Source organism: Lynx canadensis, chromosome E1, assembly GCF_007474595.2.
Source record: "Lynx canadensis isolate LIC74 chromosome E1, mLynCan4.pri.v2, whole genome shotgun sequence".
NCBI classification, from domain to species: Eukaryota; Metazoa; Chordata; class Mammalia; order Carnivora; family Felidae; genus Lynx; species Lynx canadensis.
The window spans coordinates 40665551-40680170 of NC_044316.2; the positions used below are offsets into that span (position 1 = coordinate 40665551).

Sequence of the window (14620 nt, forward strand, 5' to 3'; positions counted from 1 at the left end):
AACTTAAGTGAGGCAGCATTTCTCACTTATGAGATTGATAAAAGCTGAACCGGTTGATAACATCCACTGTTAACATCCGCACAACTATAGAATACCATTGGCTGGGAGTGTACATTAGTATAATCTTTTCAGAGGTCAAATTGGAAATGTCTATCAAAATTTTCAATGTTCATATTCTTTGACTTATAAAATCTCTAGGAATTTTCCTAGTAGATATTCAGGTGCACAAATGTATATGTACAAGAATGTTCACTGCTAAATGTCTTTCAGCAATAGGGGATTGTTTAAATAAATTATGGTGTTATTCATTCAGCCGAATACCATGCAATCATTAAAAGAAAATAAAGTAAACTTGCTTTTTTATTTGGTTCATTTGGCCACTTTGAGGATAGTCTGAAGCAGGGCAAGGGTGGAAGCAGGGAGACCAGCTAAGAGGTTTTCCATGAATTGAGGCAAGAGATGATTGTCAATTGAAATAAAAATTATAGGCAGTATACATGGTATGATTTTATTTGTACAAAAAAACCATGGTATATGATATGATGTTACATGTTACAGGAAGTGATGCACAACAAGCTGTGACTGTAACTGAACAATAGGACAGAGACTTTTTCTTCTACTTAATGCAAGTTTGTATTGCTGGGTTTTGTTTTGTTTTGTTTTCCACAATAAGCCTATAATTCATTTACAACAAAATCAAACCTTTGTAGAAAGATAATATAACAAATACAAGAAGCTATTATTTTTATATTTTCCATTAAGGTGTGTTTTTCTATGGATTTTAACACAGTTGTATTTGTACTTATAACCTATCTGCAATTTTTGTATCCTGCTTTGAAAATTTAACATTACGGGGGCATCTGGGTGGCTCAGTCAGCTAAGTGTCGACTCTTGATTTCAGCTCAGGTCATGATCTCAGGGTTCATGGGTTCGAGCCCTGCATTGGGCTCTGTGCTGACATCGTAGAACCTGCATGGGATTCTCTCTCTCCCTCTCTCTCTGCCCCTCCCCTGCTCTCTCTCTCTCTGTTCCTCTCTCTCTCAAAAAAAAAAAACAAAAAAACAAACTTTAGGGGTACCTGGGTGGCTCAGTCAGTTAAGCGTCCAGCTTTGGCTCAGGTCATGATCTCACAGTTTGTGAGTTCGAGCCCCACATCGGGCTCTGTGCTGACAGCTCAGAGCCTGGAGCCTGCTTTGGATTCTGTATCTCCCTCACTTTATGCCCCTCCCCCACTCATACTCTGTCTCTCTCTCTCTGTCTCTCTCTCAAAAATAAATAAAAAAAATTTTTAAACCTTAAAATTTAACATTATATATTATTTTTCATTTTGCTACATAATTTTCATAATTGTCATTCTCATGGCTGCATTACATCCAATGAGTGACCTTAATGTATTTTTTTTAATTTTAATGTTTATTTATTTTTGACAGAGAGAGAGAGAGAGAGAGAGAGAGAGACAGAGCATGAGCGGGGGAGGGGCAGAGAGAGAGGGAGACACAGAATTTGAAACAGGCTCCAGGCTCCGAGCTGTCAGCACAGAGCCCGACGCGGGGCTCGAACTCACAGACCCCGAGATCACGACCTGAGCCGAAGTCAGACGCTCAACTGACTGAGCCACCCAGGCACCCCAATGTGTTTCTTTTTTGCTGGAAATTTCCATCGCTTCCAGTTTTGGTGGTTACATTCATGCTGCCACGAAGAGCTGACTGATGCCTTGTGATAGGGTCTCACAATTGGGATTTCTGAATTAAAAGAGCATGGCTATTCCATGTCTACTGATTAACATTAGCAATTGCTTTCTTTTTTTTTTTTTTTAATTTTTTTTTTCAACGTTTATTTACTTTTGAGACAGAGAGAGACAGAGCATGGACGGGGGAGGGGCAGAGAGAGAGGGAGACACAGAATCGGAAACAGGCTCCAGGCTCTGAGCCACCAGCCCAGAGCCCGACGCGGGGCTCGAACTCACAGACCGCAAGATCGTGACCTGGCTGAAGTCGGACGCTTAACCGACTGCGCCACCCAGGCGCCCCGCAATTGCTTTCAAAAAAGGTTGCACATAATTACATTCTGCCTCCAGAATGAGAGAGCCTGTTTCACGATGTGTTGGCCAGTATTAGGTATCATATATCTGAGGAACATGGGCTAAAAAATGGCACTTGCCTGTCATTTTAATTTGCATCATTTGTTACTTGTATATACTGGCTTGCTGTAGGAGTTCCTCTTTTGTGAATTTTCTGTTTCCATCCTTTGCTCATTTATCTGCTAGGCCCTTAATATTTTTCTCAATATTTTTCATCAATTTGTGTGAATGGTCTACTAAGGTGTTTTCCAGATGTGGAAAAGTTTTAAAGTTTTATGAAACCAAATCTTTCCTTTTTTTTTTTTCTTGGTGACTTATATTGCTTAGAAGGTTGTACTAAATAAATAAATAAATAAATAAATAAATAAATAAATGTTAAAATTAAATTCTATTTAAAAAAAAAAAAAGACAGTTGTTCCCACTTCCAGAAATAACTTTCCTATTTTTTAAGTGTATGTGACCTTTCTATAACTGGTATTAGATGCAGTGTGTGGGACTAGATTGCTCTTCTCCTGGTATTGCTAACTAATTAGAGATTACAACCTTTTTCCTCTTGGGTCTTTCAGCATGACACCCCCTCCCCTCCAACACATACACAACCTGGAGGAGGTGAATGGAATCATCCCCAAAGAATTCTCACCTTGGCCTGGTTTGGCCGGTTCATAGTTCTACATTTCTTCCTGCTTGGCTGCCACCAACACCATCTCAGAAAGGTCCAGAGATGTAATGAGCTTTTAAAGCAAAGAGCATAGGGGCACCTGGGTGGCTCAGTCGGTTGGGCGTCCGACTCCAGCTCAGGTCATGATCTCCCAGTTAGTGGGTTCTGGCCCCACGTCGGGCTCTGTGCTGACAGCTCAGAGCCTGGAGCCTGCTTCCGGTTCTGTGTCTCCTCCTCTGTCCGCCCTTCCCATGCTCATGTCTTGCTCTGTCTCTCAATAATAAATATTTTTTTAAAAAACTAAAAAAAAAAAAACAAAGAGAAGAGCATATAGAGATTACAACTAGGGATTTAGAAGTCTAGACTGCCTGGGTTCAAAACCTATCTTTGTCATTCCCCAGCTCTGACCTTGAACAAGTTGTTCAACTGCTCTGGGCCTTGTTTTCTTATTTATAAAATGAGAATAATAGTATAGGTCACATAGAGTGATGTGATGATTAAATAAACTACTCATATTAAACACAAAGAGCAATGCCTGGCACTTAGTAAAGTGCCTGTGCCCTGCTGCTTGGGGAATATGTGACAGTCAGCATGCATAATGCTTGAGGGATTGTCAATAATGGACAAAATACCGTAAGTCATTGGGGTGCCTGGGTGGCTCATGTGGTTGAACATCAGTCTTGATTTTGGCTCGGGTCATGATCTCACAGTTGTGAGATCAAGCTCCACGTTGGGCTCTGCACTGGGCCTGGGGCCTGATTAAGATTCTCTCTCCCTCTACCACTTATGTACTGTCTCTCAAAAAACAGTACCCTAAGTCATCAATTCAATAAATATTTATTGAGGACCTACTATGTGCTAGTTACTCTTCTACCTCTGTAAGGATACACTAATGAACTGTTCTAGTAGTTTATATTCTGGAGGAGAGAATTTGACAATAAACTTATAAACAAATAAGATGATCGATAATGGTAGGTATTAAGGGTGGAATTGTGTCCCCACAAAATATGTTCAAGTCCTAACCCCCTAGTACCTGTGAATGTGGCCCGATTTGGAAATAGGGTCTTTGCTGATGATCAAGTCAATCAGGTCATTAGGTTGGGCCCTAATCCAATTTGACTGATGTCCTTTAAAAAGGGACAATCTGGATACAAAGATGGATGTGGGGGTGCCTGGGTGGCTCAGTCGGTTAAGCATCCATCTTCGGCTCGGGTCATGATCTCACGGTTCATGAGTTCAAGCCCCGCGTCAGGCTCCGTGCTGACAGCTTGGAGTCTGGAGCCTGCTTCGGATTCTGTGTCTCCCTCTCTGTCCCTCCCCTGCTCACACTCTGTCTCTGTCTCTGTCTCTCTCTCAAAATAAATAAACATTAAAAAAAAAAAAAAAAAAGACGAGACTAGCCTACGGTCCTCCAACCCCACCACCATCTTCCTTGTCTTCTCCATCTGGCGTACTTAAAACAAACAAAACTGTGAAGTATAAAACACATATAGAAAAGGACAAAAATCCTAAATGTACAACTCAATGAATTTTCACAAATGAACACACCCATGTAACCGTCCCTCGACTCCCCTCCCCCATGTCCCCTTCCAGTTGCTACTCACCCCAAGGGTAAACAATACCCTCAGTTCTAAAACACCATAGATTAGTTCTGTTTTGAACGTCATGTAAATGGAATCATACATTATGTACTCAGTGGAGATGGGGGAGGGAGGGGTGATAAATGATTAGGGAAATGACTTTGCAGTGTGGGAGAGTAAACTTGTCAAGAGCATGTAGTAGGCTCTCAGGCAGTGTTGTGCACCCATTTGAGATCTGTGAACATGAATTTAAAGTGAGACCAGTCATCGGTGATCACGTTTGATTCACAAGCACCAAGAACGAACAGAGTTTGTTAAATATAGTGGTGCCCTCGACAACTGTTCGCTGAATAAATAAATAAAAAATGAGTGGAGTATTACATAAAACATTTGGATAGGAGAGGAAGGGAAATAAAGAAGGAATGTGTACCCTGTATCCGTCTTCTTACAACCTATCTGAAGACAAAATACAATTATTTGAGAACAAAGTCATATTTCAACAAGCACAAACATATTAAGTTTTCAACTTAAAGTTACTGATTCTGAAAGAAATGCAGGGTAATGGCATACTTAACATAGGATGAAGTTGATTTGGGAAAGGATTCCCGAGGTTCCAGATCAGAGTTCAAAAGTTACCAGGTGCAAAGTGTTAACAAAAAGCAGAGGTAAAAGAGAGAAAACTAGCAGACGTTAATAAGCAAGATCGGCAGTATGGGCTATGTTGTATGTAGTCTTGAAGAAATGGAAAAGGACTTTGAGTTTGGAAGCAGGGATGATAATAATTATATAGTTTAAGGAGTAACCTCTTCATGCTAAGCACTAGCAGGTAGCATATCTGACCGGTGGCTATTTATCTGCTGCCTGCCTTGTGTTCAGACACTGTGCTAGTTCTTTCACATAGTCATAATTTCCAATATTCACAAACACAAGAGTTACATATTATTTATTTGTTACCAAAATTCCATTCTACAGATGGGGGATTTGAGACTCAGCGTTTCAGTCATCTTCCCCAAAATATCAGTTAGTAAGGAGTTGAGGTGGGATCTGCAGCTAGGTCTGATTCCGAAGCCCCAGTCAGTGGCACTTCATTTAACCGCGTATTCCCACCATCTCTCTTGTGCTTCCCACATTATTCCTGGCCTGCCCAGGAATAATGCTGAACGGCCAGAATGACCCCAAAATGTAAATCAGACGACCTGCCTTTGCACTTAATCCAAAGTGTTTTCCTAACAATCCTGCCACCCCACTCCCACCCACAGTTCACTAAGGAGTCTTTCAATTTCTTCAGCAGAACAACCTCTTCCCCTCCCCAGGGCATTTGCCTGTGCTGCATCTCTAAGTACCTTGTACCTTCGGAGCCTCTTCCCCTCACTCTTCCCCAGTTAGACCCTTTACATCCTCTAGATCCTCGCTTGTCACACCATCTGAGAGGCTGTCCTTGGCCATTCTACGTAAAATAGACCCCTGGTGTTCTCTATGTCAGTCACTTGTTTCCTAATATTTACCATATTTTGCAATTATGTTGTCAGGTTATTTTCTAATGTCTTTCCCCAGTATTAAGACCCAGGAGGCCAGAGAACTTGAGGCTTGTTTACCTTTGATGTCCCAGAGATGTGCTTTTCAATACAGGAGTGTGGCACCTCTGAACTGAGATGTACAGTATGTATAAAACTCACACTGGATTTCGAAGACTTAGCATGAGAAAAGAGTGTACAAGATCTCATTCATATTTTTATATTGATGACATGTTAAAATGATAATGTTTGGATAAACTGGGTTGAAGCACTGATCAAAACTATTTTCACCTGTTTTACTTCTTAATGTGGCTACTATCTAATTTTAATTATATAAATAACATTATTTCTAGGCTCCGGGACAATGCTGTCCCACGGCCCAGTGCAGTGTCTTCTACTTTATTGAGTGAAAGCACCAATGTTAAGAGACAGACCGAATGAATGGATGAGTGAAGAGATACGGTCTCTGCCTTTTATTAGGAGAATGGATATGGCGTTTGTCGTGGAAGTCAGGAGATCTGGGTTCTGGTCCAGGATTTACTGGAAACACTGTGTAGCCTTGGACAAGCACTGCCCAACTCTGGGCGCCAACTTGCCCATCAGGCAGGCAGCTGTTCTCTGAGGTCTGGAAGTGTATGAGAGTAAGTGGCGGAGAAAGGCGGGGAAGCCTGGTACAACAGAACTTGTCTTCAGTTGGCTCTAGCCTAACACTAGAGCTTGGGCCGACGGGAGGAGGCAGCAAGAGTCACAGACTAGAACCCCCGAGCCAGCGCCGGGACCGCCGGCTTCCTCGGTCCCACGTCACTGGGGCGCGACGGCGTTGTCTTCGAGGCGGCTGCGGTTCAGAAGGTCCCTTCGGTGAAGGCGAGTGCCGAGCCGACAGAGGGTCAAACAGTACTCGAGTCTCTCTAATGTTCAGTTTTCAGCAAACTACCTTCTGCCGCCCTCCCCACTTCTTCACCCTTACCCGCTCAGGAAGCCGGGAGATAAGACTCCAGCCCGCCGCGTCCAGAGCTAGACCTCAGCGCGGCTGCGCAGGGCACGTGCTCATCCTCGCCGGAGTCCCGGCGATTGGCTGTGACGTAACTTCCGGCGTGAGCGGCGAAAGCCGGGAGGGCGAGCGAGAGAGCGAGCAGGCAGCAGGCAGCAGGCGGGCGGGCGGACGGCACGGAGGGAGGGTGCAAGCGAGCAGTGAGTGAGCCAGCGAGGGCGGCCGAGTCCCTAGAACAGCCGAGATTCCTCCCGTCCCTCTGACCCCCTCCCCGGAGCCCACAGCGCCTCCGGTCTCCAGTGGAGCGGACACGGCCCGGCCCGGCCATGGCCTCGTTGCTGAAGGTGGATCAGGAAGTGAAGCTCAAGGTAGCGGCACCGGTCCGGGCCTCCTTACCCCTCGCTTCGATCTCCGAGCAGTCTGACCGGCTCCCCACTCCCCATGGCGTCTTTGTCTCCCTGGGGACACCAGCTCTGAGCTTCCGCTCGGCTCAGCCCAGCCCCCCACTCCCAGAGATGGCATCGGGGGAGAGGATATTATAGGGTGGCCTTCTAAACCGCGTCTGGTGGTGGAGAGCCCCTGGGAGACCTCCGCGGACACGTGGTGGACTCAGCACTGTAGGCCAGTGACAGCTGGAAGTCCCCCAGCCCAGAAACGTCCCCCCCCTCCGGATGCTACCGCTGCTCTCCCCCTACCCTTGGCGTCAGGCCTGCCTGGTATCAAAGGCTGGGTCTGGATGGGGGTTGGCACGTTTGTGAGCTCACACCTCCCCTCTCTACCTGTCTTTTGTTTGCTCTCAAATTCAGACAGCTTCAGACACTGGAGGGAGGGTGGGAGGGAAGACAGGTGGGTGCTGCTCTTAAGCCCCGCTTCCCTCTCCCGAGATGGAGAAATGGATCCTCAAAAAAATAAAGTATTTACAGTCTGGGGGCCTCTCGGCTTCTCATTACAATTACAAGGTGAGGGGAAGACAGCTGGATTTGGGTTTTCCCATCCTGCCCTTACCTCTATTGGCCAGGTACTGACTTGGCTGTTACTGAATTGCTCTCTTTGTTAATTTTAGGTTGATTCTTTCAGGGAGCGGATCACAAGTGAGGTGAGTACAATAAACAGAAACATAAGTGTTGGTTGGTAGTTGGGAGTTTCCAAAGAAGAGATCTGTAGAGAGAGACCATCCCACAATTATTAATTGAGCTGTATTTTCCTTCATCTGTAGGCAGAAGACTTGGTGGCAAATTTTTTCCCAAAGAAGTTGTTAGAACTTGATAGTTTTTTGAAGGTGAGAGACCCTTTTCTTTTCTTCTGATTCCCCAATTTTTTTGGCACTGGTCTTTCTGTCAAATGGGACAAATCATGTGTTGATTCTATTTTGTTTTGTACTGTAAAACACTCTCATTTCTTGCCCTTCAAATGAAATACTTCTTTGTTCATTTTGAAAAGACTAATGTTGTTTTGGGGGTGGGTGTCTCTCTTTCAGGAACCAATCCTAAACATCCATGACCTAACTCAGATCCACTCAGACATGAATCTCCCAGTCCCTGACCCCATTCTTCTCACCAATAGCCACGATGGACTGGACGGTGTGAGTGTCCTGTGTTTTTCTTTGTATTCTGAAGCAATAGGTTCTCTATTCTCTGTTCTCTATTTCCTGGTCAGTTTGAACATGTACGAGGAGACAGCGGGATTCAGATCTAGGAACAAGGGCTCTTACAGACATGATGATTCCAGTACACCCCTTTTCAACCCTAATTTTCATTTGTAGCATGAAGTGTATAACCTAATGCTCCACTGTCCTGGGAGTGAGTTCCAAATAGGACTAATAGCTACAGGTTCCCTCAAGTTATCTGGTCTGTCCCTCTGGCTCTAAGCAAGATTTTTCTTACCCATCCGAATGTCTTGAGCATTGTTTACAGGATGAGTAGTTCTTGCTATAGAATTGTAGTCCCTGTCTTTGCCCCTGCATCTTTAGCACCTAGCGCTTGTCAAGATGTTCGTTCACATTTTTAAATAACACGGATAACACTGTATTGTTGTTTGAATTACCGTCTCATCGATAGAGCTTGCAATTCTGGAAAGCAGAAACTGTCTTAATCATCTGTATCCCCAACACTTAGTACTGTACCTGCTACATGTATTAAGTGCTACATACATGTTTGTTGGTTGAATATTGTGCTTCTTTGTGGAACCAGAAGATTTGTACATATTCCCTTAATTATCCTCATCTTGCATTTAATGGTTCATTTTCCCTGTTGTGTATAGTATCCACCCCCTCCCCTAATTGCTTAATGTGTTATTTGAAAGGAAAAAGTGTAAGTTGTTTTGTGGCAAGAATGTTTTCTTAAAGCCTTGTGTGTGCTTAGTAAATTGTGCATAAATTAATGAAACAACTTATGGGGCCAAAGAAGGGATTGGACTTGCTTGAAGGGTGACTTGTGATGGGGGTATGTCAAGAGCAGGCTAATTCCTGTCTCTATGTCCTTAGCCCACTTACAAGAAGCGAAGGCTGGATGAGTGTGAAGAGGCCTTCCAAGGTAAGAGCCTGCCCCACCTTACCCACTCCCTGGCTAGCAACCTGAGCAGGAGGATTGGGTCTGGTGGTCTCCTGGTCAGGAGATAGAATCAGATTTTATTTTTCAGAGTTAGCATTCTCAGATTCTCCAAACATAATCATTATTTAGCACCCAAAACCTAATTTCCCGATAAACAGAGAGGGTTTAACGTAGTGTGGACTGCCAAGGGAGAGAGATTAGAAGTGGCTACACATCTCAGATTTTTCACAGAAGTCCCAGTTTTGTGTTATTTTCTCTTCCTTAGTAATATTGGTACATTAAAACTTTAGAGCATATTTTAATTTCTTTATTCTCCAGACTTTGGTTATACTTTAGATCCTCCTTTGCTAATACGTACATTTTCTCTTTTTGATTCTCTTGGTGGTGTCATGGTTTGCAGATAGGGTTGTGATAGATAAAAGGCAGAGGTCATAGCATCTCATGGGTTTGGGCAGAAGAGAGAAAGGTGGGGGGTGTTAATGTCCTCCCTACCCCAAGCATTTGACCTTCGTGTCCCTGCCAGGAACCAAGGTGTTTGTGATGCCCAATGGGATGCTAAAAAGCAACCAGCAGCTGGTGGACATTATTGAGAAAGTGAAACCTGAGATCCGGCTGCTGATTGAGAAATGCAACACGGTGAGGCGGGGGCTTGTGACCTATGGGCTGACCCCATAGCCCCAGACCCAGATAGCCTGGCTTGAACTGAAAAATGTTGGATGTGCATTGGGAGGCATGGACGTTATAGGGGGGTTGGCACATTAAGTGTCTTGGTTCTTGTGCTTCTGGCATGTGACCCTAGCGGCATGGATTGTAGACTTTCATGGCTTCAGCAGAAAAGGCAAGGATCCTCATTTATATACTGTATTATTTATCACATGTATTCTGGTCCCCTCACCCTCCAGGTCAAAATGTGGGTACAGCTCCTGATTCCTAGGATAGAAGATGGGAACAACTTTGGGGTGTCCATTCAGGTAACGTGCTCATATTACAAACTGGAGAGGAAGGTTTGGGAGGTTTACTTTCCTTTCCCCTGCTTTGCCTGTTTTCCCTTTCCCTTTGGTCTGCTCTCTGGGTGACTTGGAAGTGACTTGACCCACTTGGTTTTTTTTAGGAGGAGACAGTTGCAGAACTAAGAACTGTTGAGAGTGAAGCTGCATCTTATCTGGACCAGATTTCTAGGTAGGGCTGCTTGGGCCTGGCCCAGGAATCAGGGACTGGTGACGTGGCAAGCACTGTCCAGGGTCTCCTGCAGCTTCCTCCTCTTCTCTCTCCTTCCAGATATTATATTACAAGAGCCAAATTGGTTTCTAAAATAGCTAAATATCCCCATGTGGTAAGTAAGGGTTTGGGGGTCTGAGGGTGGAAGTGGAAGGAGAGGGAGACCATTTCTGGGCAAGAGCTGCCTGTGCGCAGTCTGGCGTCGGGAACTAGCCTGTTCTCTGCCCTCCTTTCAGGAGGACTATCGCCGCACCGTGACAGAGATTGATGAGAAAGAATATATCAGCCTTCGACTCATCATATCAGAGTTAAGGAATCAATATGTAAGTAGCCTGACATATTATCTGACTGCCCACGGTCACCCTGGCCATTAGTTCTGGGGATCATTTTCTTGCTGTGCTCTGGGGGTCAAGACAGGGGATGGAGTACGATAAAATGAGTAGGATAAATTCTCATCAACTGAGTGTTGAGAACCATGAAATCTTTGGGAGCACGTAGCTGGGGACCCCCTTTCTCTTTGGACAGCAGGGAGTGCAATGCAGTGTAGGCATGAAGATACGGGCATTGGAGTCAGAAAGGCTTAGGTTCAGAACCAATTCTTCCTGTAATCTGTGGCCTTGGGCAGGTTGTTGAACCTAAAACTCCAGTCTCTTCATCTCTAAGATGAAACTTAGAGTATCTACGGCACCAAGGTGGTTTTTAAAAGTGAGTGAATGGGGCGCCTGGGTGGCGCAGTCGGTTAAGCGTCCGACTTCAGCCAGGTCACGATCTCGCGGTCCGTGAGTTCGAGCCCCGCGTCAGGCTCCGGGCTGATGGCTCGGAGCCTGGAGCCTGTTTCCGATTCTGTGTCTCCCTCTCACTCTGCCCCTCCCCCGTTCATGCTCTGTCTCTCTCTGTCCCAAAAATAAATAAACATTGAAAAAAAAAAAATTTTAAAAGTGAGTGAAATAGGGGCGCCTGGGTGGCTCATTCGGTTAAGTGTCTTGACTTTGGCTCAGGTTGTGATCTTGCAGTTCATTGGTTTGAGCCCTGCCTCGAGTTCTGTGCTGACAGCTCGGGGCCTGGAGCCTGCTTCGGATTCTGTGTCTCCCACTCTCTCTCTGCCCCTCCGCCTGCTCACACTATGTCTCTCACTCTCTCAAAAATAAACATTTTTTTAAAAATGAGTGAAATAGGGGCGCCTGGGTGGCGCAGTCGGTTAAGCGTCCGACTTCAGCCAGGTCACGATCTCGCGCTCCGTGAGTTCGAGCCCCGCGTCGGGCTCTGGGCTGATGGCTCAGAGCCTGGAGCCTGTTTCCGTTTCTGTGTCTCCCTCTCTCTCTGCCCCTCCCCCGTTCATGCTCTGTCTCTCTCTGTCCCAAAAATAAATAAACGTTGAAAAAAAAAATTAAAAAAAAAAATGAGTGAAATAACACATCCAAACACCCAGTATAATTGTTAGTACATTAGGTGCTCAGTAAATGTTAGTTGTTGCTAGACACTTGGGTCCTGGGAAGTACCCGGGAATCCCGTGTGTGGGTATTAGAGAGGGGAGGTGGCCACCCTGAATTTGCATTCCGGTGAGTGAGATTGGGATTATGCGTATGATTGCTTAGGGATTTGTGGTTGGTATCTTGTTTCCTTGGGAAGTTGGGGTGGAATAAATGTGTGATTTTCTGACCTTTTCTCCCAGGTCACTCTACATGACATGATCCTGAAAAATATCGAGAAGATCAAACGGCCCCGGAGCAGCAATGCAGAGACACTGTACTGAGGCCAGGGCCAGGGCCAGGGGACTCTGTGAGTCTGGCTCAAGACCGACATTGCCTTGGTTTGTTACATGACTATCGTGATGGGGAAACTGGCTGGAAATAGTAATCACACCTCTCTCTGTTTTTAGTTAGAGTCTAATGAAACTCTCATGTAGTTCTGTGACGTGTTTACCTCTTTTTTCAGGCCTCAGGAACTCTTCTATTTCCTTCCCTAATACCCTACACCCGACCTGTCCTAATTTCTGGAGAACTCCAGGTTTGTGTGTGCAGGATATCAGCACAAGAATATCTGTGTTTTCTCTCCCTGCCCTTTCCCTCCTATGTCTTGGGCTTTGTGTTTTTTTCCTTCTTTTGATTAGTTGATTAGAAGCTGAGGGAACTGGAAGGAAAGTGCTAGGTGTTTTTTAGGAACTGGAGTCGGGGGGGACCAGCTCCTCTCCTCTGACATAAGGTTAGTGTCTCTTGCCACTGTGTGGGACATTGGATCCTCCCTCCCACAGTTTCCCTGGTAATGACTTAGGGTTTCCCATTCACATACCTCCCACCTTGAACCTGATCATGACAAGAAACACCTTAGGCCTTCAGCCAAATCCCTAGCTCCTTGAGATGTTTTTATAACTAGGATTTTCACATACACATATGTGTGTGGTATACACAGACAGAGCATATGCCTTCCTACTCTGTTACCTGATTTCCCCATCCCTTCATCTGTGGTGTTGTCCCATACACCCCCCCCCCCCCCCGCCAATCCCATGAACCCTGTCACACATCATTCAGAAAGTGATAGTTGTCTTAGTCCTCACCCCCCCGGGGCCCTTTGTTTTGCTATTATAGCCTCTTGGTGCCCAGAGGCTGGTAAGTTGGAGGAGAGCTAAGAGATGAGAAGCAGAGGATTTGGGGAAGGCCCCTTTCTCTGTGACTCGGGTCCTTTTGGGCGTTATTGCAAAGGATGGTCCTCTGACTCCTGGTTGCCTCTTCCCAGGCCAGTTGTAAATGGGGTGGGGCTGTCTGCAGCTGTGAGGGCCAGATGCTGCTGCTCCTGCTGGGCTTTCCTATGGGAAAAATATTTCTCTTATTTATAGTATTGTGCTTCCAAGGAAAGCAGCACCTGTGTGTGTGTGTGTATGTGTGTGTGCGTGCACACGTGCATGTGCGCATCGTGTGTATGTGAAAATCTGCTGGGCAAGTCAAAACTATAGAAGAGTTGCCTATCTCTCTAATCTTCCAGAGATATCACTTGATACAGCTTTTCTGTTAGCCGTCATCAAACCCCCACTTTTTCATTCTGCCACTACTGGAGAGTCTGTATCTGCAGTCAGCCTGCCAGTGACTCTCAGTATCTGTTTCTGACTTTTATTCTTCCCCTGTCTCCTTGCCTTCAACCCCAATCACATTTCCGCCCAGATGCATCATTTTTACTCCCAGTATGCTGTAGAGAAGGAGTCAGGATGCTGTCTTCCCATGAATAGTACTCAGTAACAAACCAATTGCATTTTAGTTGGGCAGTGCCCCTACCCACCCTCCAGATCCCTTCCAGCTGAAACCCTTCCCTACTGCCACCATGTGTTTCTCAGTTTCCCTTTTTGTTTGTTGGATTATTCTGCCCTTTCTTCTCACCTACCACCCTTGGATCGTAATGTAAAATTCTTTTACCATGTCAAGAAATTATTAAAAATGCAGGTACTTTGACCTCTTTCTAAAGCTGCAGATCCTGGTGCGATACTCTGGTGACTAGGGACATACCCGTACTCAAGTGCGTGCACATGGGCACACCCACCTCCACATACACCGCCAGCCACCCTGTTGGGGATTTTTATACCAATTGAGCTCTTTTCCCTAAAATAATGGGAAGACTGAGATTTCTGCCAACCCAGAGGCCGGGGTCGTCCTTCATTTGTGTTCAGTCTGAATTAACGTGAAAGTTTGCTCTTCCCGAACCTAAGCTGCTTGCCTCTCTCCTTTCAAGATCCCAGCTCCTTCCTCTCTTCCTTGGTGATACCCATGAACTGCCAGTAGAGGCCACTCTAGTTCCACGTGTGGGGAATCACCTGGCTCAAGGCACACCCTACCCTGTCATTTTCTATACCTTATACTAATTTTCCCCACTGAGTAGTGGCTTAAATTTCTTGAGGAGATACCAGGGACTCCTGGTTTTGGTTTTCCAATGACTTGGAGGGCTGTCTAGGACTCTAGCTGAAATAAAGTTTCCTTAACTTCTACCTTGCAAAGTAGCCTTCTGGTATCCAGCGATCCCCTCATTGTCTGCAGAAAGAGATTTG

General features: G+C 45.4%; 1 protein-coding gene across 1 annotated transcript; it reads left to right on the top strand.

Moving 5' to 3' along the window:
- Positions 1-6917: 6917 nt before the first annotated feature.
- Positions 6918-14560, top strand: PSME3 (proteasome activator subunit 3). The gene is made up of 11 exons (XM_030295646.2): positions 6918-7191; positions 7887-7919; positions 8040-8102; positions 8301-8405; positions 9306-9354; positions 9896-10008; positions 10275-10343; positions 10484-10551; positions 10651-10705; positions 10827-10913; positions 12263-14560. Exons 1-11 carry the CDS (start codon positions 7150-7152, stop codon positions 12341-12343), a joined length of 765 nt encoding a protein of 254 aa, XP_030151506.1. The 5' UTR covers positions 6918-7149; the 3' UTR covers positions 12344-14560.
- The last annotated feature ends 60 nt before the right edge of the window (positions 14561-14620 follow it).

Bases quoted from the DNA above. Each gene is read 5' to 3' on its own strand.
- PSME3 (XM_030295646.2), top strand. From the start codon at position 7,150: ATGGCCTCGTTGCTGAAGGTGGATCAGGAAGTGAAGCTCAAG. The intron at 7,192-7,886 runs GTAGCGGCACCG...TGTTAATTTTAG, and splicing joins ATCAGGAAGTGAAGCTCAAG to GTTGATTCTTTCAGGGAGCG. The intron at 8,406-9,305 runs GTGAGTGTCCTG...CTATGTCCTTAG, and splicing joins GCCACGATGGACTGGACGGT to CCCACTTACAAGAAGCGAAG.